This window comes from Mus caroli, chromosome 15 (genome assembly GCF_900094665.2).
Source record: "Mus caroli chromosome 15, CAROLI_EIJ_v1.1, whole genome shotgun sequence".
In the NCBI taxonomy this organism is placed as follows: Eukaryota; Metazoa; Chordata; class Mammalia; order Rodentia; family Muridae; genus Mus; species Mus caroli.
The window spans coordinates 32197201-32221117 of NC_034584.1; the positions used below are offsets into that span (position 1 = coordinate 32197201).

The following is a 23917-nucleotide window of genomic DNA, read 5'->3' on the forward strand; positions in this document are numbered from 1 at the left end:
CTCCCCCCTCTCCTCCCCTTCCTTCCCTTCCCTGTTTGTGAATTTCACCTTATTCTCAGCTGTAGAGGAAGCTGGTTTCTTCTGGAAAGCCCCCTATTGCAGGACAACCCTACCTATTGGCTGATTTGGAGGTTTTAGATGATGGCTCCTGCTCTCTGTCAGGTCCGGTGCCCCCACATGCCCAGCCTGCCTAGCCCAGGTGAGCCCTCTATTTTTAATGTTTGTCTCTCCTCCCACTGCGGAGCCCCGTGGCTTTCTTTAGTAGCTCGCTGGCCCTCTAACTCAGGGCTGTTTGTTTATTCCACTTGGCCATGGCACACACTTGGCCACTCGCCGATGGCCTTGTCACTGCAGAGCTGCTGTGCCTCTCCACAGCCCAACGCCCACCTCATGGTCTTTCCCGCCCTCTACTCAGCTTCCTTCTTTATTATTTCTTCTCTACCCCTCTCTTAGCCCACGATTCCTACAGGGGGTCCTCTGGTTAAGCTCTTCCCAAGTTCTCACAGCAAGTCTGGTCTGAATTGTCCAACTGAGTGTCTGCTTATGTTTGCCCCAGAACACTGGCTGGCACTAGAAAGCAGCAGTGCTGTCCTGGGACCAGGGCTTGTTATAGGTACTCTGTGCTTCTTACGTAAGCATTCGTGGATGGGGAGGTGGTTAGTTGGATAGACAGACAGACAGATGATCAAGCTGAGTATGTAGTTGGTGCTTCACTTAGGCATGCAGGTACCTCAGTCCGTAGACGCGTAGATAAATCTACAGAGAAGCAGATAGCTTCAGAGAGTACTTGGATCCGAGCAACTAAGCCATGCTGAGACCCTGGCGGCAGCAGCTACTTCTGCCAATCTTATGAAAGCATGATCATGCACAGAAGGGAACAAAGCATATTTGGAAAAATAACTCACGTTCTCTTAACTCATTGAATAAATATTTGCTGAGGAACCTAAGCCTGCCATAATGCAGCTAACTTGAGGCAGACAAAGGGGCTTCTTACGGGCTTTTTGCCCTCATGGAACAGATAGGTAATTAAACACAAAACAGCAAACAACACATTCAATTTAAAAAATATTAAGTATATGAAGAAAACAGAAAAGAGAAACTTGAGAGAGTGTGCCTCTCTCTTGGCGGGAAGGCCAGAGCTGGTGTGTCTGAAGAGGATCCGCAAGGACAGCAGAATGTAGTGGCCCTGAAATGGACCAGGTTTGATCTTCTCTGGAAACAACAGAAACAAACAAACAAAAAACCCAGGGGTGGTGGAAAAGAAGAAAAACCATTGCAGAATGGGAGAGAAAATCAAGCATTTATCTGTGTGTGTCCAGACATACCCATAGCAAGTGTAGAAAATAAATGCATTGTAAGAATACAAGGTAAAACAAACTAGAGAAATACACGCATCATATCTGCAAATCGCCGTGCAAGCGGGGGCTTCAGGAAACAACAGGCACAAAGAGGAAGCTTTGCGTGGGTGGACTTGTCTTGCTAGTCTCTCCTCCCACATAGTGCCAGCAGAGAAGAACTGGTGGGTGGATCTGAGTGTCCATGGAGGACACCAGCAGCTCACGCTTCAGTGTTGTCCCTTGAGGCTCCTTAGCATCTGCCTGTCTCAATTTGTCATTCCATCTGCACTCAAGCACAGTCTTACTGAAGTGGAAGAAAAATGAAAAAAGAAAATGTAAGGAAGGTGTATAAAGGGCTTTAATAAGAAGCATGGACTAATTTCAGCACCTTGGAGGCAGAGGCAGGAGGATCTCTGTTAGTTCAGGACAGCTTGGTCTACACAGTGAGTTCCAGGATAGCTAGACACACATGGTGAGACTGTCTAGGGAAGGAGGAAGAGGAAGAGGAGGACCAAGAGAAGGAGGAAAAGGAAGAAGAGGAGGAAGAGGAGGAGGCAACAGCAAAAACAAGAGGCGAGAGGGATTGGCGTCCCCACACTTACATTTTTGAAGGGAGAATGAATAGAGTCTGGTGTTAAACTTATTTCCCAGTGCATATTCTACCTGTGATTCTGGGGCTAATGCCTGTGTGATTCCTTAGATAAGCTCTTTAGAATTTGAAGTGTTAGAATATACGTTAATATATTAATAGCCTTCAGCCAGAAAGATAGTAGTAATATAAAATTCAATTTTTATGAAGTCAAATAAAGCCATGACATTGAATCCACGGATATGAGGAATTAGTTTTAAATCTCAAATTGCTTTCCAAATCAACTAAAGGTAGGGTCAGTTGTTTCTACTGGGAAGCCCAAGAAACACAGTGGAAGTTAACCATGAGGTCCCGGTTTGGCCCTGCTGCTCACTGGTGACAGACCGTCCTATTTGCCTGGTGCACAGCTCAGGTTGAGACCTCAGCAAAGTCACTTTTGTGTTAGAAACCACCAAGCCGGAATTGTCTTGTAACAAAGGGTTTTATTTTTTAAAACCTCATGTGCATGGAACAGCTCTTTCTGGGGACGGTGTCTAGGCACACTAAGAAATTATCTGATTTACTGTGAGCACGTGGAGGAAATTGAAATGCTGTTTATTATTTGCTTGAACGCACACAATTTAATTAGTTTTCCAGAAGAAGGAAAGGTGGGCTTCTAGAATTAGAAGAACCCACCTGAGGTTTGGAAAGTGTGGAAGTAGAGGCAGCCCAATTGTTGGGCGTCTACCTCATGGGCAGATGGGTTATTTACCCCTCTCTATCTGTCCTTTGTGTAGTCTGAGCTCCTAATGAAGCTAGAAAGCCCTTCCTGTGCCTGACACGTGGATGGACCTTCAGTGGGCGACATCACGCCATCCTCATACCTCCGTAACACATTTACACGTAGGAAAACGCCCTCTCGTGTTTGCCTGCTTCCCATGGAGCTGGTACTTGGTAGGGTTTGCAAGAAGAAACAAATGAGTGCTTATCAGTTCTGAGGCCAAGGTTTTAGTTAACGGCCTCCATGCCTCCCCACCCTGCCTTGGTTAAAGTTCAACCTTTTGGATCTGGAGTGTGGCACGGCCAGGCTATGACTGATGCCATCAGCCACTGAAACTCTGCTTTTCCAAGGGTTAGTCAGTAGGGGAAGGAAGCAGTGCTGAGCCCAGCATAGCATCCTGCCTGCCTGCTGTGCTGACCTGGGAGATTCAGACACAAGAAAGCAGACTCCTGTGGTTTACCTTTTATGGAATCAGGATGCTACTTCGGGCCTTCTGTGGAGACCCTTTCTCTTTTAAGAGCATTGAATCTAAATGTCTCCAGATAGAACTCAGTTGGCTTTTAGGAACCTTGTGTCCTGGGTGACTGGCTTTTATAGCCTTTCCAAGGACAATTGAGTCTATTTATTGTAGTACATTGCCAGTGAGCGTCTGTTGCCTCATTGGCTTTAGATGACTGGGTGACTTAAGTGGTCCTTCCTTGTAAGTAGTCATGATCTGTTGCTCTGGCTCTCTCAGGTCAGACGTAGAGCTGGCAGACCATAATTAGCATTTCTTCCTACCACACTGAATGATGGACATGCAAATCAGTGAGTTAGTCATGAAGCTCAGTCAGGTAGGGCATATCTACCAGAACACTGGCTTTTCTACTAGGCAGACCTTTTGATGAGGGTGGGGGCAGTCAGGATTGAGGTCCCGGTGGATTATCAGGAAGATCTCTGAAATGCATGGCCAGGATTAGGGACAGCCACACAGTTCAGCAGAGTGACTATTTAATTTGCTAACACAAAACTATATTCTGGCCAAGATCATCCCATTGCCAGCAATAAAACAAGTCAAGTGTTCCCAGAAAAGGACGCCTCCTTCCTGACCTTCAGATCAGTGGTCAATGAAGCTATTGTCATCTTTAAGACACCACACGATTCTCTCACCCCACCTCACCCCTGCCTTCCATGGTTACAGGGCCCAGAGCTTATATATTTGTACTGCCATGGCCTCAGGGGACTTAAGACATTTGCAGATCTCTGCTGCTTAAGTGAGTTGTTAAGTAAAATTTCTCTGCAATTTCCAAGGCTGGAGGTAGCATTTTCTTTTACTGTGATTGTTATTGACACAGTGTTTCTATTCTGGAGGCTTCGTAGACATTCCTCCTAGCTGTAGACTGTCTTAGCAGCCCTTACCACTCAGGTGTTTACATCGTCAGTTGATCTCATCTCCCGGCCCCATCCCTACCTTTCCCCAGAATTTGTGAGGCCCCCGTTCAAGCCTAGAGTCTCTGTGGGTTATATTTCACTAATGTCCTCCAGGTTGAGGACTTTGTTCTGTGTTCCTGGGGCCTCTCTCCTCACATCCTGACCTGACCACCGCATGAGAACTTGTTGCATCCGACTTGAATTGTTAGCTCTATGAAGTAGACTTGTCTTCTCTCTTATTTCTAATGTCTAACACCATTTGATCCATTGTGTGTTTTTATGGATACCTATAGACTGAATAAATGAAGGAAAAGAATGAGTGAATGAGTATATATATTTAAAGGTATCTTGTGTTGTATATTTAAAATATACAACATGATATTGCAGGGTATGTATGAAGAGTGAGTGAGGTAGGGAAATTAAAACATGCTTTACCTTTTACATTTATTCTTTCCCTTCATGTATGTGTGTGTACCTGTGTCTGGGTGTAAAGGAGCTAAAATTTATTCATTCTTATTGGGCATGGGGGATCATGCCTGTAATTCTAGCTCTAGAGAGGCTGCTTCATCAGGCCAAGCACCACAAGTTTAATACCAGCCTGGTCAAATATTGAATTCCAAGTTTCCGGTGACCTTGGGTTACAGAGAAGGACCCTGCCTCAAAGCCAAACAAACAGGACAAATTTATATTTAACACATCTCTCAAAGCACCTGCACATTATGTCCTGCGAAGGAGACCTTCAGAATTTGTTTTTTGGTTGTGGCTGGAAAGGTGAAGCCTCTGGCTCAGTAGGCAGATGTCTTAGTCAGGGTTTCTATTCCTGCACAAACACCATGACCAAGAAGCAAGTTGGGGAGGAAAGGATTTATTCCACTCACATTTCCACACTGCTGTTCATCACAGAAAGAAGTCAGGACTGGAACTCAAGCAGGTCAGGGAGCAGGAGCTGATGCAGAGGCCATGGAGGGATGTTCTTTACTGGCTTGCTTCCCCTGGCTTGCTCAGCCTGCTCTTGTATAGAACCCAAGACTACCAGCCCAGAGATGGTCCCACCCACAAGGGGCCTTTCCCCCTTGATCACTAATTGAGAAAATGCCTTACAGTTGGATCTCATGGAGGCATTTCTTCAACTGAAGCTCCTTTCTCTGTGATAACTCCAGCTGTGTCAAGTTGACACAAAACTAACCAGTACAGCAGAGTTGTAATTAGCACATCATTGAAACTTGTCAACTGTCCTGGACAGTTGATGGCTGTCTTACTAATGCAGCTAAGATATCGTAGAGGAGTTCACAGATACAAAGACGTGTGGTTAAAGCTCTGGCAATGAGGTGCCTGGTGCTGTAAATTACCAAAAGCTTGCAGGACTTCAAACAGAGCAGCTTGGGACTTAGGAAGATATCTAAGGTGGCCTCTCTTCCTGCAGGCAAATTAGGCACCCTCACAAGGGTGCAAAAGCTCTAGGTTTGTTTGTTTGTTTGTTTTGTTTTCTCAAGACACAGTTTCTCTGTATAGCCCTGGTTTGTCCTGGAACTCACTCTGTAGACCAGGCTGGCTTCGAACACAGAAATCTACCTGCCTCTGTCTCCAAAGTGCTGAGATTAAAGGCTTGCCCGGCTCTAGTTTTTGACGTCCATTAAAAGCCCAGGGAACAACACTTTTGAAAAGTTGATTATACATAATAATATATGTCCTGGTTTCCCATGACCACTGTCGCCAGTGTTCTCTGGTTCCCACGAGAATCACCGTTGAATGGTGTGTTACTTTTTGTGTCTCGGTGCCCAGAACACATGATTAAAACAGAGTAATGAGAGAAGATGTTTTGTTTTTCTTTCTTTGCCCAGAGTTTCGGAAGGTCTCAGTCCATGTGGATGGGAGGCATCACAGCAGGAGTGTGCGGCAGGGGCTGTTCACATCAAGGTGGGCCAGAAGGCAGAGAGTGTGCCAAGAGCCAGGGTCTGGCTTTAACCTTCAAGGCCCAGAGACCTAGTTCCCAGCCAGGCCTCCTCCTAAAGGCTGCACAACCTCAGATAGCACTCACAAAGTCTTGGGGGCATTGCAGATCCAGACCTGACAAACGGACCCACCATGTGTACCATGAGGGTCTCTCCAGCCCATGTGCTTCCATCCTCTGTCTCTACCAGTTCGTTATAATGAAACTTGGTTTTGCTTTTTCTGTTAGTCAAATAGAACTCTTAAAAACATATCAGAATTTCTACCCTGTTGGGATGGTGGCATTTCTAGTGTATGTTCTTTTATTTCCGTTTTGCTTTTGTTTTTTGCTTGAAGGTTTTTTTAAATTTTTCTTGATGCCACATGCTATAAGATGAGGGCTTTGTTTGTCCCCTTCAAGCCCAATGGACGTAATCTTGCTATATTTCCCAGGTTGCACTTGGCCCCGCGATCCTCCCGACTCACCCATGATTACTGGGATTGCAAGTGTGTGCCAGTGCTCTCGTTACTAGGAGAGGTGGACACTGTGGTTTAATCCCTCCTGATTTATTCCTTGCCTTTGCCAGCTTCTTACTGCTTTATAACTTGAGATAGATTAGTATTTAGATTTCCTTCTGCAGCAAGAGGGCTTGCAGGTACTTTAATGTGGACATTGAGAGCTGAAAGTATTGCATGATTTAGATCAGGTCCCTCAGCTGTTCTCAGCTGGAGCTCAGGTTGAGATCAGTCATTGGTCCATTTATCTCGGGTTCATTGAATGTCAGTTCTCTGCTAGGCGTTGCATTAGGGACCAGTGATATTAAATAATACAATATTACTCCAGACATCATGCTTCCCAGGCAAGGAAGAAAGTCTACACAAACATAATGAGGTTTCAGTGCTATTGTATTGAAAAAGGAAGTTTTTATCTTATTTAATTTTTATCCTGAAGATCAGAGGTTAGGGAAAGTTATAACTATTAGAAGTGACAACTTTTTAAATTAATTGAATAATTTAATTTACGTGTGTGTGCCTGGGTGTATGTATGTGCACCGTGTGTGCAGGAGCCTCTGGAGGCCCTGCATCCCCTGGAACTGGAGTGACAACAGTTGTGACACACCATGTGGCTGGCTCCTGGCAATCAAACCCTTGTCCTCTACAAAGGAGCAAACACCCTTAAACTGCAGAGCCCTTTCTCTCACCTAGAAGTGGCGATGTTGATATATTGAAAAAAATAAAGTTTTACTAACCTCACTTCTGATTAAGGTTTTGCTGAAATTGTCTATTTCAAGGTCATATGTGAGAGTGAATTGCTTACAAGTTTTGTGCCATGTAATTTGTTTTGCGCACCTAGCCACTTTCTGTGGGAGAGCGCTGGGTATTTGTCAGTTGTCCTTACAGGTCCACGTGCGACTCTCACTTCGTGCCTGCTCACATCTCTTCTGGGGAGTCCACTATATGGCAGTTGTCAACTTACCTCCCTTTCTCCCTCTTTCAGATTTTTATCACCGTGAATTGCTTGAGTACAGATTTCTCCTCCCAAAAGGGTGTAAAAGGACTTCCCCTGATGATTCAGATCGACACGTACAGCTACAACAACCGCAGCAATAAACCCATCCACAGAGCATACTGCCAGATCAAGGTCTTCTGCGACAAGGTGAGCCAGCATGACAGTTTGTCAGGAGGAGACTGCTATGATGAGCTGATTTCTTTAATGGCTGTCTTCCCCTGTCACGTTTTCTTGTCTAGCGGTGTCTAGAGAGTCATTTGGCTATCCTATGGAAGCGGAAGCTTTCCATTCAAGTCCTGCTGTGTGTTAGGGAGCCACCAGTCCATTGCCCTTTGTTTTGGCTCTTGCTGTTTTTTTTTTTTTTTTTTTCTTTTTCCTTCCATTTTTACTATTAATTCAATGGCTGGCATTGCTCTATGGCTTAGTGTTCTCAGGCTGCTAAAACAAAGTACCCCAGGTTAGGTGGTGTGAGCATTAGTAACTTATTTACAGTTCTGGGGGATAAAAACCTAGGATCAATGAGTGCAGTCCTTGGGAGGGTCATCTTCTTGGCTGCCAGTAGCCATCCTGCTCCCTTGGCCTCACATGGGGGAGAAAGAGAAGAGCTCCCCCGTGTGTCTTTTCACTGTCATAGCATCAGTAATAAGCCTCATGACCTCACCAGAGTTGAACCACGGGTCAGCACAGGGGGTGGATTGAGGGGAGATTCAGTTTGTAGTATTCTGTGCTTTTGTGAACATGCAGCTGAAATGACAGATCTAGACCTTTCATTGGGCGTAGATACTATTCTAGAACATATCATGTTAATCTTTGCCATTTGATGTATGACATAGGGCCTCACCTAGAAATTTTGGGAGTAGATATCACACCTACATAATAAGTTCACTACTTCTTACACACTCAGCATACAGTGCTGTCATGTCCAAGATCAGACCAGCTTCCCTATGGACAATGAACGAACACACAAAGTTATCACCACCCTGCAGATGAAAAGTAGCCCAGCAGCATCTCAAGGTGAGTCAGTGCATCCGACAACAGGAGAGGCGGGGTCAACAGGGACCTGAAAAGCATGCGCCTGAGAATCGAAATGTGCTGGAACTCAGGGAAGAACTAGAAATGAAAGCTGAACTATTTCAGAAGATTATGCTGGAAGCAACCATGCCTGAACAATGTGACAGGTAAAGTCATAAGAAGGACAGGTGGGAAAAGAGGACAGATTTCAAAGATGGAAGGAAGTTATGCAGGAGGAGACTGAAAATGTCAGAGGACAGAGCTAAAGATGACCCAGGAGTCACAGATCAATGATAATTGAGAACAAAACACAACAACAACAACAACCTCCCAAGCAACGGAGTGAGACAAATGTGACAAATGCCGCAGCAGAACATCCCACGAGAGTGCTGACCACGTTCTGGAGAAACCAGCTCAGACTAACGATATGAAGTGACAGCTATCAGCCTTGTAGCCCAGTGATTGGGAGGCAGAGGCAAGCAGATCTCTGTGAGCTTAAGGCCAGCCTGGTCTACATTTGTGTTCAGGATAGCCAAGTGTACATAGTGAGATGCTATTGGGGGGGGGGGAGGGGAGGAAGGGAGGGAGGAGGGAAGACATTGAAAAAACAGAAAAACTTCTCTTGGCTTCTAACAGGGACAATAAGGAGATTTTTATCATCTTTTTTTTTAAAAATAGTAATCCTATGCTAGGAGAAAACAGTTGCCTGAATAAAATAAACATGGCCAAGGACTTTATTTCTAGCCAAATTAACTCCAGTGTAAAAAATATAGAAAAATCACAAACTTCAAATAAAACATAAACAAGAGTGTAACAACGCAAGTGCTGTGAGTATCCCTTCTTTGGAAATTTAGTAGACAATAATAAACTTTAGACACAGAATAAAAAAACGCAGGCAATACACTGGTGCTGAGGACTAAGCACAAACTTATCTATAAATCTAACTGAGTGATGGGAGAGTGGCCATTGGATGACTATTAAAAAGCTCAGTAAAGGCTGGAGATGGCTCACTGGATAAGATGCTTTGAATACAAGCACAAGGATGCGAGTTCAAATCCTCAGCACCCATAAAAGAATCTGGCATACTGCATATGCCTGTGACTTCAGTGCTGTGGGTCCCCAGAGACCCCTGACCAGCCACTGTAGTTTAACTGGCAAGCGTCTGGTTCATCAAGAGACCCTGTCCCAAGGCAATAAAGAGTAAAAGAAGAGATTACATGTGCTTCTCTGGCCTTGGCATGCACTGTGGTACACATGCACACAACACATGTACATGCCAAGTTAGCTATCAAAGGTGGAATTATCTCACTGGGTGCTCACAGGCATGGACTGGTGACGACCCAGGCTAGGGGAAGATGAAAGAGGCCAGTAGCCAATTCATTGCTGTCCTTCATTCTTAAAGGCCCCACAGTCTGTTGCATTACAATGCCTGTTTTAGCAATGAAGTAGCACCCGGAGAAATGGGTCCCTGTGAGCCAAGAACAGTGACACTGGGGAGGAAATGATCCCTAAGGGAGAAAGGAAGACACAGTCAGAGTTGCGCAGGGATGTAGGTACAGCCCCAGACCTCAGGGACAGTTAGGTGGCCTCTGGAGCCCAGAGGCCACTGACTCAGCATTCACAGTGAATGCAGTAGGTCAGAAGGCACAAGGCGCGTGGCTAGACTCACACAGCAGACATGGATCTGTCCCAGTCAGGCTCCTTGCGTGAACGACTAACTTAATACACGGAATGTCAGAATGACAACTGATCATTCAAAAAACTCCAAAACTAAACAAACAAGCAAACAAACAAACATCCAGACTTTCAGAAGTCCCAGATGGCCTAGATGTGGCTCTATGGCTGTGAGCCTATGTCCCAGAGTCTTTAAGAGGATAAAATGGTTGATTATACTATTTGTTTGCCAGTTTAAAAACAAAGATACTTCCATTCAGTTATTCAGCCTTTCATTGAGAGAGGATGGGAAGGGAAGTGTATGCAGTCCCCGCCAGCCCTGAAGCTTTATTTTCTGAAGTCGTGTGGCAGGGCCTTCAACCTGGAAAAGGTGGTTAGTTATAAGAACTGTTCAATTGTGTAGATATGCTTGTAACATTGAAAATGGAAGCTATGTCACATTCCAAATAGCTCCTGTTTTACATGTCCTAAAGTCATTGAAAGATGGTGGGTACATGGCTGTCATTTGTTCTACGCAGCAAGTAGTAGTGTTCCTGGTGGGTTTCTGTATATCCCAGGGTTAGGGAGTGGGGATGCCAAGGAGTCCTCTGACCTCACAGAGGGTTAACTGTAATAGCATCAATCACAAAATAGCCTGCTGCCATATGTGTAGAAGTAATATATTCTGGAAGTTTTGGCTGCAAATATTCCAGGAAATAAGATGACCTTGGTGGAGGGGCATCTCTCTGTATCTTACTGAAATCTCCAAGAGAGAATACTGTGTCTCTTTTTCTTGAATACTATACTCTACATATGTAATTTTTCTTTATTTATTTTTATTTTTATTTGAGTACACTGTAGCTCTCCACAGAAGAGGGCATGGGATCCTGTTACAGATGGTTGTGAGCCATTTTGTGGTTGCTGGGAATTGAACTCAGGGTCTCTGGAAGAGCAGTCAGTGCTCTTAACCACTGAGCCATTTCTCCAGCCCGATTCTTTGTTTTCTTTTTATCTTTTTAAAGTAGATTTAATTCACTTTATTTTCCTTGTATAAAAACCATTATATGTGGTAGCCACAGCTGGAGCCTGGGTCCTCTGAACAGAAACTCTGGTATGAGTTTTCACAAGGTGGTTAATGAATTCCTGATGAGACAACTTGATGAACACAGTCTTTCCCCAGAGGTCCCAGGGTTGAGAGGCTGTAGGACTTGGAGATGGCCTTGATGATGTTGCCCGGGTAGCAGCACAGCCTCTGGCCGATGTTTTGCAGCCATTAGGATCAGCCATATGGAGCACTTTTCTGGACACAGGTGCAGGAACAATGCCAGTGCCCCTGGACTTAGGGGTGAGGTGCACCAGCACAGAACCACAGCAGCCTGTCACCTTGTGAGGAACAAAGTGGAGCTTGCCAATCTTGTTCCCCTAATACTTGCTCCACACAGGGACAATGGAAAGCTTGGTCAAGATGATATCTCCTTAAGTATTGGCTACATCCTTGGACCACTTAACACCAAGTCCAACATCACCACTGAAGTCCCCAATAGCAATCAAAGCCTTGAACCTGGTCCACATAGCATCCTCTGTGCTGGCATGATCTTCAGAACTTCATTCTTTAAGGATATCCTTTAGAACTTTTGTGATGCTCCCAGGAAAAGATTGATAGACTAGGATTTTTTAATGAGCAGAGAACCAGCTCATCTCCTTCAGGAACATGATCTTCGAGTCCTCAACCAGGTGGTTTAGCTTGGTAAAGCTTTACCTACACAAGCCCCACAGCCTCTACCACAACCTCAGTCCCAAAGACCACTGGCGAGTCCTCTGTGGTTTCCCAAGCCTGGACCCTGGGTCTTATGGGTCTTCCCTATGACCGTATCGTCCATCATTTGGTGTTTGACAGAAGAGGAGGATGACATAGATTCTAGGCTATTCTCAGAAATAGTATAAATTAAAAAGTACAAAAAAAAAGAGTAAAAATTCTTGGATGTATCCATGTGTATTCATTGCCTTTCTCGTGCTGTGATAAAACATCACGAACACAACAACTTATGGACAAGAGAGTTTATCCTCGCTTATGAGTCCAGAGGTTTTCATGCTGGTGAAGCACGGCAGCATGAAAGTAGGAGCAGGAAGATGAGAGAGATGCAGACACAACGCAGAGAGAGAAAACTGGGATTGGAGGAGGCTGGAACCCTTCAAGCCCACCTGGTGATGGACTTTCTCCCTCAGCATTTCTCATTCAGATTGCCTCCCCATCTGTCTGAGTTAGCTCTCTGTCACTGTGGCGAAGCCCATGACCAAAAGCAGCTTATGGGAGATGGGGTTTACTTCATTTTATTCTTTCAGGTCATAGTCCGCCACAGAGTGACGTCAGGGCAGGAGCTCAAGGCAGGAACGTGGAGGCAGGAGTGGAAGCATTGGCCATGGAGGACCACTGTGTCCTGACTTGCTCCCCCTGGCTTGCTCAGCCTGGGATACACCCAAGACCACCTGTCCACGGAGACACCAACCCCAGCAGGCTGGGATCCTTCACATCAATCAAGAGGATGCTCCAGGGGCATTTCCTTAGATGAGCATCTCTCAGTGACCTTAGCTGTGTAAATTTGTTCAACAAACAAACAAACAAAAGAACAAAGAAACGACAGCAGCATTCAGTCTGATGAGTCTATATTTTTACACAACACTAACACTTAAAAACAAAACAAAAGTTGACTATACAAAAATAAAAGATAAAAAGGAATTTGTGTAACCTTAGGATGTGTCTTGAGTGAGCTATACTTTGTGGGTAGACAATGAAGTCCCACACTTATTATGTGAATTACTGAATCACACAGAGCTTCCAGCACTCTGCTAAAGTGTCCCATATGCACCTAGTAAGCAATACTGTCGTTCAGTTCCCAGTGTTGGGTGAGGCGTTGCTGGGGCATTTAGCATTTCTCTTTGTTCAAATGCAAAGGCTCTACACAATTTTCGGATATTTTGATGAGTATTATACAGCAGATGTATCTGTATTTCTGCATGTTGTCCTTGCTGTGAATTCCCATGACCTGTAAGCATCAGTGGCGCTCAGGTTTTCATGTAATAGCGTAAGCATCACTAGTTCCCGCCTCCTGGTGGCTGTGTGTATCAGGTGTGCTGTAATTGCCTGTGTCTCATCTGGGTGAAACATGGAACTCCCTCAAAAGCCACAGTGCTCCTGTTGATGACAAGTCCGCACTGAGTCCTGGCCTTGGTCAAAACTGGGACTGTCCTATAAGAGTCAATGTGAACAAAAAGTATATCCCATTCTTTTTAATTCAAACCAAACCATTTGTATATTCTTAGTGCAAACCAGTTCATATTTATCCATGTGTTTGAACAGATTCAAATCTTTTTTATATAGTTGGAATTTGACACTTTATGTGTCAAATGTTTGAAATATGTTCAGCAATTTTGACTTCCTTTCCTCTTTCCCCTTTTTCTCTTCTCTTCTCTTCTCTTCTCTTCTCTTCTCTTCTCTTCTCTTCTCTTCTCTTCTCTTCTCTTCTCTTCTCTTCTCTTCTCTTCTCTTCTCTTCTTTTCCTTTCTTTCCCAGAGAGGAATGCATTTTATTTTGCCAAATGTGTTTTCTCTGACAGTTTCAGGCCATTTCTGAAGGTTGAAGGTTCCTTTATGCGTCACTGTTCCCTGAGTAGCTACTGCAGGGAAAAGGGATTGCTAACATGGACCAAGACCTAGGGAAGAAGCTTGTCCCATGAATGTCACCTGTCTAGGCAGTGTGGGTAATTCTTCTGAAGCCAAGAGAGAAAGCAAGAGGAATCTGCTGGGATGGGATGTCTCTGACTGGGAGACAGAGGAAAATAAGTTAACAAATGGCCCAAAAGAAAGATGAGCAGCAAATGGTACAAGTGCCCAGACAGCTGATCAGTAATTGAAGCAGGATTATAACTTTATGAAACTATATTAAAAAGTCAGTTTATGGGCTGGAGAGATGGCTCAGTGGTTAAGAGCACTACTGCTCTTCCACAGGTCCTGAGTTTAAATCCCAGCAACCACATGGTGGCTCACAACCATCTCTAATGAGATCTGCTGCCCTCTTCTGGTGTGTCTGAAGACAGCTATAGTGTAATTATATACAATAAATAAATAATTCTTAGGAAAAAAGTCAATTTACAAAGAACAGAAGTTTATGCATGTATCTTCTGTGTGGTAGGCACATAGGAGAATATCAATACTTTCATGTGCTGAGCGATCCCTCATCTTTGTGTGAGCACCACTTAAAGAAGAATGCCCTTTCTTCCTGTGGTGATTTTTTTTCTTTAAGTTCATAACCATATGCAGAGGAAAACTTGCACAGGGAAAGGCCATTCTATTAATAGCACTGATAATAACTATTAATAGTTATTCAACAGGTGACACTGAGTTAGAGAACTCAGCCTGTTCTTTCCTCATGGATTCAAAAATCAAGTTCATGAAATAGGCAGAGACAGGAAGAGGAGGTGATCTGGGTGAGTTAACATCGCTCCAAGGTCAAAGCGCTGCACACAGATCTGTGTGTGTTCTCACTGCGATTCAGAGAGGGAGGAAGCCGAGGCTTCCCTTGTTCTATTTCCCATCTTCATGGCATGTGAGCGTGTGCAAGTGTGTTTGTGGGCATGCTCATGTAGATGCATGTGTGTGTGCCTGAATGTGTGTGTGCATATGTTGTGTGTGTGTTCGCGCGTGAGCGTGTGACAATATTCTTGCATCCTCTGAGAATATACCTTGGTTGGTCTCTCTTTGTTTTCCCGATCAGGGAGCAGAAAGAAAAATCCGAGATGAAGAGAGAAAGCAGAACAGGAAGAAAGGGAAGGGCCAGGCCTCTCAAGCCCAGTGCAACAACTGTGAGTCACCCCCTCCCCCATACTGACTGTGCTAAGTGGGGGGACTGCAGCCAGCAGGGTCCTTCGAGAAGACAGATAGAAAGAAGCAGGCTGTAGGGGAAGGTACAGATGCCCAAGGTGCATGCTCTCGTTCAGAGGCAGGGGAACCTCCGCATGGAGCACAAACAGAAGTCTCCAGGGTCCACACAGGTCAGCAGGAAGTGGAGGAAGCTTCAGTCCACATTTGAGTGGATTCTCCTAGGATCCTATGTATTTTTTGTTTGCTTGGGCCTGGGGAAGGACATTTAAAGCATAATCACATCTAGGGTGCTGAGCAAGCTTTGAGGGAGAATCATGGATTTTTGGCTAAGATGAGGCCGATAGCTGAGAGTTCTCACGCGTGCGTAACCCCGTTCGTGCGTGGGCTTTGTGTTTGCATCCAGCCTCTGATGGGAAGATGGCCGCCATACCGTTACAGAAGAAGAGTGACATCACGTACTTCAAAACCATGCCCGACCTGCACTCACAGCCTGTGCTCTTCATCCCAGATGTTCACTTTGCAAACCTGCAGAGGACCGGACAGGTAAGACTCCTGCTCTCACGCCCTCCCGGCCGACAGAGCAAACTACAACTCTCCTTCGAGTTTAGTGGCAGAGCAAAGTCAGTATTGTTCCATACAAAAGTAGATTTTTACAGAAAAGAATGTCCTGAGAGAGAATACTGGGACTCTAAGGCAAAGAAAGGTGTAAGCTGTTATTAGAAAATTGTTGACGACACCAAGGGAGAAAGCGCATCATAGTTTTCTGTCAAGCCGACTCTATCGGTTCACATACTGCCACCTTGTGGTGAGAGAGAACTGTATCAATAACTTCATACATTGGCCCAATGGAGAGAAATAAAGATCTTGCAAACAAATGTTTCTTTAGTAAATTAAAAACTTTCATTGAATGGATAAATCATTTCTCATCTGGAGGAAAATGAGAATATTGGATATTCCTTCAAATACACAAAAAACTAGGTCCTATGGTTATAATTTACAAGTGAAAGGAAGGATTAGAAACCAAATAAATGTTCAGTAATTATAATGCTCAATGAAAACAAAAAGTAGGTGTCTGTCTGTATCTGGTACTCCAGTACTGACTGGGCCTAACTACCCACTGCTGAGGGCTTTTCACAGGCTAACTGATGCCTGGGTCCTCGGTAAGGGAGGTTTACAGAGTTCTGAGATGAGAGATGTTGATTTCCTTTCCTCTTTAAGATCTCCTCTCCCACGGGAGAAGTGGAAACTATGGAGAAGAAGGATGCTTCTTAGCGTCAGCCACAGCTGGTTTTAGCCACACGTATTTGGGGTTTTAATTTTGCTCTGATGGATTTTCCTTTGACTCGAGAGTCCTTGGGTAAAAAGACTGTTTTGAGAACTAGCATCATGACAGATGTGAGTCCCCTCCCATTTTGAGTGCTGGCACTGACATCGGCCTGAAGGAGAGATCTCGTTAGCTTCTCTTTCTGGAGAATGGTCTATGTCGTGATGAGACAGCTGTCCAATCAGAGGATCAGGGTGGGTGTGTGTGTGTGATCCCATGTTCATGCTATAAGGTGGTAATAAATATATCCATACTTTTTGCATGGAGTAGATTTCTATCTTGTCTTATTCCATAGGAACCAAGATATAAGAGGAAAAAGTGAATATTGTATCTTGTCCAGAAAGGACAGCCAGCAAGGGTGTGTGTGTGTGTGTTTGTGTGTTTCTGCCTCCTTTTACAAAACTTTCAAGCATGTAGCTGTGCTTTCTATGGAATGAGGTCATCTCCACATCTTACAGAAGAGAAATAGTTGAGTCTAACTGTCCTGCTTCCCGTTACAACTGTGGCTAAGATGCCTCGTCACTCTTGATAGGCTGATAGAGCACACACAAGATTAGCCCTGCTAATCTTGAGAGACAGTTTGCCTGTTACGAGAGCTCATGCAGATTTCCCTGTTATATTCCTTTCCTTCATGTGCCTTTTGTTTTTCTCACAGGTTTATTACAACACAGACGATGAGCGAGAAGGGTAAGACAGCAGCCATTTCTTTCTCAAGCACTTAATATTTGTTTGTGGGTAGCATTGGACTGTCTAGCCTGGGGCCACCCTGGAGTGGGGGCTTCCCACATGCTTGTGACTTAGAACTGAGAAAGTAGCTGTGGGGTGGCAGCCGGGTGACAACCTTTCTTCTTGCGTGCTCTCTTTCTGTGCTTCCCTTCTTCCTATGAGCTGCCTTTGAATAAGTTCTAAGTTTTCAAAAGTGGCCCATCTCTTCTAGAGCACTGTTTACTGAAATCTGATAACTCTTTCCTGTTGTTTGAGCCAAACGTGAGATCTAGTTAAGACCTGGAGAGCTTTTCCTGGTTTCACTACTGCCTGAAATAGACAGCTCCTGAGGTCCCCACTCTGGGTAGATGACTTTGAGTGGGGCTGAGTAGGTTCACTGTCCTGTGGCTTTTAGATGAGAAGTTCTCTTCCACTCTTTCCACGCGTGTCTGTGTAACAGGGATAGGAGATGGTCTCCATCTTTGCAGAGAGCATATGCCCACCTGTAGATTTTATGAAAGGCCATGGAGACGACTCTTTTCTAGGCCACAGTAGCATCTATACCACTTTCTTGAGCGGCAGGTGTTGAGCTGCCTTCTACTTGCCTATTGCCAGTGATGGAATGCCCTGTGCACATGAGGAAGCTGTTACGTTGTTTCTAAGAGCTGGAGGGTTTCAGCTTTTAGAATTTAAAGGGAGGAAAACCTGGCTCATGGTTTTGGAACAACCAGGGGCAGATGCCACCGTTGTTCCCCCTCTTGTGGCCTAAAGACAAGAGAAGCCTCTGCTAGCTCCAGCTTGCCCTTTAATATGCCATTTAGGGTTTCAGCCCCTTGAATGACACTGCCTTGTTTACTACGGTCTTTTCTGGTTACTTAATTCTTTTTTGGAAATCCCACATACACACACACAAGTGTGCTTTACAAATCTCCTCGTGGCCTCTTGTTCTAAATATATACACAGTTGAGCTGGTCACAGCAGCTTCTCTCTGGTGAACAGCTTTTGACTTCTGTCCGCTGGCTTTTGCTCTGCTCCCTGGAGAAGCCTTTTCCTCACTCAGTGTTCAAACTTCTTTTCTTCCCTGCAACTGTTCTTAGTTAAAATACAGTTTTGTCTTAATTTCCCTCATGGGAGACTACTAAATTTAAACAAACAAAATGCATATGATCATCTTGCCTGTGTATGCCTACGTACCACTTGCATGCCTGTTGCCCATGAAGGCCAGAAAAGGGCACTGGATCCCTGGACCTGGAGTTAGAGACGACTGTCAGCTTCCTTTTCCTTAGGCATGCTGGGAACTGAACCCAGGTTCTCTGCGAGAGGAGCCCTTAACTTCCCAGCCAGCTCTCTCCAGCTAGGCTTCTAAGGTTGTTTGTTTGTTTGTTTGTTTATATCACTGGAAATTGGTTTTCAGAATAAAAGCCATGTTTAGGACTGCATGAATTATAGGTTATATTGGGAGCTCTCTTATCAGCTAGGTGCTACATTTTCTCTTAAAGCATGTTAAAACTACATTCACTCTCCAATATCTATTTTATGCTCATTGTTTGCGTTCATTCTATATAACTGACATCCCAAGGTCACTTTCCCAAACCGTATCAGACCTAGGCCTCCTCATCCTTATGTAAGACACTTATGTCATCGCTGGTGAAGGAAGTATAGCATATGTGCTGATCTCCTTCCTTGAGCAGAAGTTGGCAAGTGACTGACTGAGGGGCAGATCTTTCTTGCTGGTAATGGTAGTGGTGGGGTCCCTGGCTGGCCCAACACACACTATGTAAACCAGGCTGGTTTTGAATTCACGGAGATCGACCTGCATTCTTTTTCCTGAGTTCTGGAATTAAAGACCACCACACCCACTCTAATCACCAATTTTGAATGGTTTATCGACTAAGAATGGTTTCCAGTAGTTTAAATAGCTGCCATCACATGGTGCGTGAGATAAAGTTCTCCAGAGCTTCGGTAAAGAATAGTTTTGAAACACAGATGTATTATGTTAGTTCCTTTATGTGCTGTCGATGATTTCTTTGGTGATACAGAAGCAGAATTGAGTGGTTACAGCTGGAATCTGAAAAACCTAAATATTGTTGGGACCTTTTCATACAAAAGCTGCCACCTTCTGTTTCAAAGTAATTAATTAAACAGCTCTGCTATGGCTGAAACTTGCCCAGGACTGAACCTCTAAAATTGCTTGTAAATTCTCTAAGTATTGATTAGAAAATCAAGCATAGTGGCTCATGCCATTAATCCCAGAAATCAGACAGCTGAGGCAGGAGGATCAAACGTTTGAGGCCAGCCTAGTCTGCCTACACAGTAAAAACCCCCATCTCAATGCCAAAAACAATTAGTTCGTTCTTTTTACCTTGAAATAGAAATAATTAAATTTCAGTGGTTGGAACAAACAGAAATGATTAGACATATGAATTCTAATCTTTAAATCACATATTTTATAAGAGACAGCATGGCGTCGTGAGGCGGATGTTGGCTTTGAGTTCAGGAAACCCAGTCTGTCCTCTGGACTGCCCTGTGTCCACATGAGATTTCATGCCAGCCTCTGGGCTGGCCTAGTGCTTAGGTCTATACTGAGGATGCTGGAGCAGGCTGTCCTACTGATCTCCTATAGTCCCCAGCACTTAGCATTTCTCTTCATAGTGTGTGAGGGAAAGTGTGAAGTGCCTGTGCTGGCCCAGTGTCTCCTCTCAGCCTGTCCTTTGCAAGGCCAAATGGCCAGTGACCTACCTGTAACTCCACTGGCCGATTCTCTCTGTCAGAGGTGCCTGTGTTGTTGTATAGTGATCTACTGCAAGACCTATGTCCCGTACTTTCAGACATCTTCTGCTTGAGCACTGTGGACAGTTGTGGTACCTCCATTAATGTATGGTGGGGACTTGGCTATTACTATTTGTGAAAGCAACAGCACTCCCTGGGTACCTGGGCAACAGCACTCCCTGGGTACCTGGGTACTCATTGCTTTTTTTGCACGCATCATGTTCATGATTTCTCCCCGATTTCCCATTATCTGCCATTGACAGCAGATAATTGAGGGATTAAGAAGCTTCTTCAAAGTCATCTACTGGCCCACGACAGAACCAGTGCCTACCCACAATTTCCAGCACTCGCCCTTGTGCCCCTATTGCCCAGTGTCCTCAGTTTTCAACCTGTGGCTGTAGAGAAGGCAGGCAGGTGGGGAGTGGGCAGGTCCTACAGCTTAACTTTCTGCCCTACACAGAGGCCCAGCCTCATTTCATCTCATGTGCAATCCTGGCAGGGCAGACAGATCTCTGAGCTCCGAGGACACTGTGTTGAGGACACTATGTTCCCCTAGCCATGAGGAGGTACTATTGTCACATTGGGCCCAAGCTTTTCATCCCTGTGATGTTGACTTAGCTCTGTATTCCATTATGTGTGGTGCTAAAGAAGCTGATAAATATGCCAGCAGCGCGGCCAAGTGTTTGGCTTCTTCTCTGTTATCTCTTTGCTCGCTAGAAGTTTTACTGTAAGTCCTGGGTACCTTTGTAGCCCTAATCTTGCTTCAGACCTAACACGTAGCAATACTTTTCTGATGAGTCTTAATGTCATTTACTGCTATCAGGGGTCTTCTTTACCTTGTGATTGAGCCTGTAACCATGGCGACTGGCCTTGGGTTTTCCTACCTGATGGCCCATGGGATGGCATTGAGGCCAGAGAGAGCAATGCTCCGCTGCTCGCTGGTCTTTTGAAAGTGTCATATAGCATCACTGGCCTGGGCACCAGAAGCCTGCAACCTGCACTCTTTTTTTTTTATTAGAGAATAGGCTAGTCATAGCCGCCTTGTTTGGTTTATTAGAGAATAGGCTAGTCATAGCCGCCTTGTTTGGTTTTGCTTTGAAAAATAAATGAAACTGTTGAATTCAGAACACATAAAACTTACTGACTCCTACTGGACTTGCAGATTTGAAAGCGTAGAGAAGCATATATGGTCTCCCAAGAACAATGTGGTTTATCTGAGATACTGTTTTAATGACAAAGTCTCCTGTGGCTTGAAATAAGGTGTTCTCAAAAGCTAGTTGAACTGGAAAAAATATAAGTGAATCTTGCTTGGTGATGGAGTTTGCCTCACACAGCGTGAGAAGGTGTCTGATAGTGTTTCAGGCTACTTACCAATCATTAGTGTAATGGTGCCTGGGCACTGTATGGATGGATTCTTTATATCTTCTCGTTCTAAGTTCATGGTCACTCCAGTTCCCAGATGAGAGAGAGTACCACAACCCGCGGTTAACACAAAGCAGAAGGCAGGACAGAGGGAGCGTGCCCTAAGTTCATTACTGCCTTCAGATGTGACTGGAGGTTTAGATTGTTTTTTTTTCTTTAGCTGTTTTCATTGTTTGACATAGAGGGGAATGTAGTAAGAGAGCTGGCTCTTGATTTCATTCCCTACCTTACCAGGGTCTCAATTTGCTTGGGTAGCTCTACCATGTACAGTCTTTACTGCTAAGTCACCTCTCCAGCCTCCTTTTACATTTTATTAAATTAATTAATTTTACTTGACACATATTTGTACTTATTTATAGGGCATGGTATGACCATTTGACAGTGTACATAGTGTGTAATGATCAACTTAGTGTAATTAATATTTCCAGCTCCTCAAATATTGTCATTTCTGTGTCAACAGCTTCCTCTTAAAGATAAGGAGACTAAGGTCCATGGAAATTAAGAAACATGTCCAAATTTGTACAGTAATAAACTTTAAAAGAGGAATTTTAAGTCACTTGAGGTGGTCTGGCCTCCCTCCCCCCAGGTCTTGTCCTAACAATTCGGCTGAGTGATCTGTAAGATACTGCTTCCCGGGCCAGCCCGTCCCCAGGGAAAGTACCATTTTCTGCAGGCCTGCCTGAGATCTACATGCCTGAGATTAAGAATAGTGAATCTCCATTTCTCTCCCTCTCTAACAACTCTCCCCTTTCCATGGCGCATCTGGAATGCACAGGGACTTTGCAAGCAAATGCAGAACTGTCAGAACTGGCCCCACAGAGAGTGCTCAGGGGGAAACACCACCATCTTCCAGGCGGGAGTGCTGGAGTCCTCTGTGGGAAGAGGAAAGGACAGGAGGTTGGGTTGAACCTCCCACTGTGGCAGTTAGAAAAGGGAGAACTGTAGGAAATCAGGCCAGTCCCCAACAGAGGTCTAGCCTGTGTCATCTCCTGCTGTGACTTGGTGTGAACTGGGGAGGACTCCCCTCACTGTGACACTCCTTGTGTATTTAATCTTCTCTGTGTGTCCTCTCCAGCAGCAGCGTCCTTGTTAAGCGGATGTTCAGGCCCATGGAAGAGGAGTTTGGTCCAACACCGTCTAAGCAGATCAAAGAAGAAAACGTAAAACGAGGTATCTCTCTATTCTGACTGGCCATTGACAGGGCTTCAGGCAGGCAGGCTGTCCTGGTGTGAAGAAGAACTCACTCCCTGTGACAGACTCATTGCTAATCCTGGTGGGCTTTTCCTCACATTGGAGGCTACAGGCTTTCTCTTGCCTTAGGGGAGCAGTTATGTATCTCCTGGCTCATCCAGCAGTGAGGTACACAGTTCAGAGGAGGCTGCCTGTGTATGTGGCTGTGCCTTCCCCATGAACCAGTGATTCGGAATTATTCCATAGACAGAAACGGTTACGATAGGTTGGGCTCGCCCATATGTGATGGTGGCCCCCAGCTTGCCATCATGAATTTTAACCTCCATTGCTTGGTGCCTCTTCCTCCCTAACTACTTAGGGTTGGGGCAGAGTCACACTGGTGACTGGTGTGCAGTTGTACATCACCTACTCAGTTACAGGTTGGAGCCAGTCCAACAACTGCTTTTCAGAGCTTGTGGAACTAGCACCCACATTGCCACTAGAAATTATCTTGGGCTGTACTTAAAGGTTAAGGTAAGGTTTCTGAAACTGCACAGACAGACAGAGGGCACTGTGACCTACCAGCAGTAAGAAAATGGCTGGTCCCCGTCCCCCCAAGAGGTTCTCTTTGGAGAAGGAAGTCACTGGGCTCCTTGCTTGGCAATCTGAGCCTGTACTTGGCCCTACTGGTCATTTGTCAGCTTCCTAAAACTGTCATTACTGTCTGTTTTTCCTTGGCGGCCACTTGTCAGGGTGACAATCATTTCGTGGCTCCACACGAGGCTGCCTGGGATGTTTGGTGGTTGTTTCTGCTGTGGTTGGCAGGATGATTATTACCGTTGCCACACCACAGAACAGAGCTAATGAAAACTGACTCTCTGGCCAAGCCCTCTAAGTGTGTGGAGCCCAGCACACCCTCCAGGATAGCTGTCAGCAAGCCCAGCTGGAACTGCCCTGCCAGTCTGTCGCCATCCCCCCACCCCCCAAAAAAGAAGAACCAACAGACTTGAGCACTTTCCAGCCCCCCACCCCCACCCCCACCCCCTGGCATCCCCCAGAGCAATATCAAAGACAATGGCTTGAACAGAGGCTATTTATAAGTAGTGCTCATTTTAATAGAATGTAATCGCAGGTTTCCCAAGGGTCAACCTAATGGAAATTGCTTTTTCCACTCTTTTTGTTGTTGAGAGTTTCTGGAAGAAATTACAGAATTTCCAGCAAATAATAGCCATCAGCTAGCTCTTCTTGAATTTAGTTTTCCTTATCTGGATGTAATTGGGATCTGCATCCTACATTTTTCTGTATATTGTTCACATTCTCTCCGCTTATGATAGCCTTTGGGTTAATTGGTAGTTTTAATTGACATGTAGACTCTACAGTATCGCTTCAAGGGGCTAAATGTGAAAATTTTTGACGACGTGGTCAGCCTTAATTGGCACTTCATTTTTAT

At 44.9% G+C, this 23917-nt stretch overlaps 1 protein-coding gene across 3 annotated transcripts in view; it reads left to right on the plus strand.

Moving 5' to 3' along the window:
• The window catches only part of Grhl2 (grainyhead like transcription factor 2), a 132188-nt gene that overhangs the window by 90687 nt on the left and 17584 nt on the right, over positions 1–23917 (plus strand). For 2 of the 3 annotated variants that reach the window (XM_021183428.1, XM_029470166.1), the window contains 5 exons: positions 7524–7682; positions 14971–15058; positions 15481–15620; positions 17057–17088; positions 22373–22467. In XM_021183428.1, the coding sequence (XP_021039087.1) occupies positions 7524–7682; positions 14971–15058; positions 15481–15620; positions 17057–17088; positions 22373–22467 (514 nt within the window). The remainder of the gene's footprint in view (positions 1–7523; positions 7683–14970; positions 15059–15480; positions 15621–17056; positions 17089–22372; positions 22468–23917) is intronic. The other variant, XM_029470167.1, reaches the window with a different exon arrangement.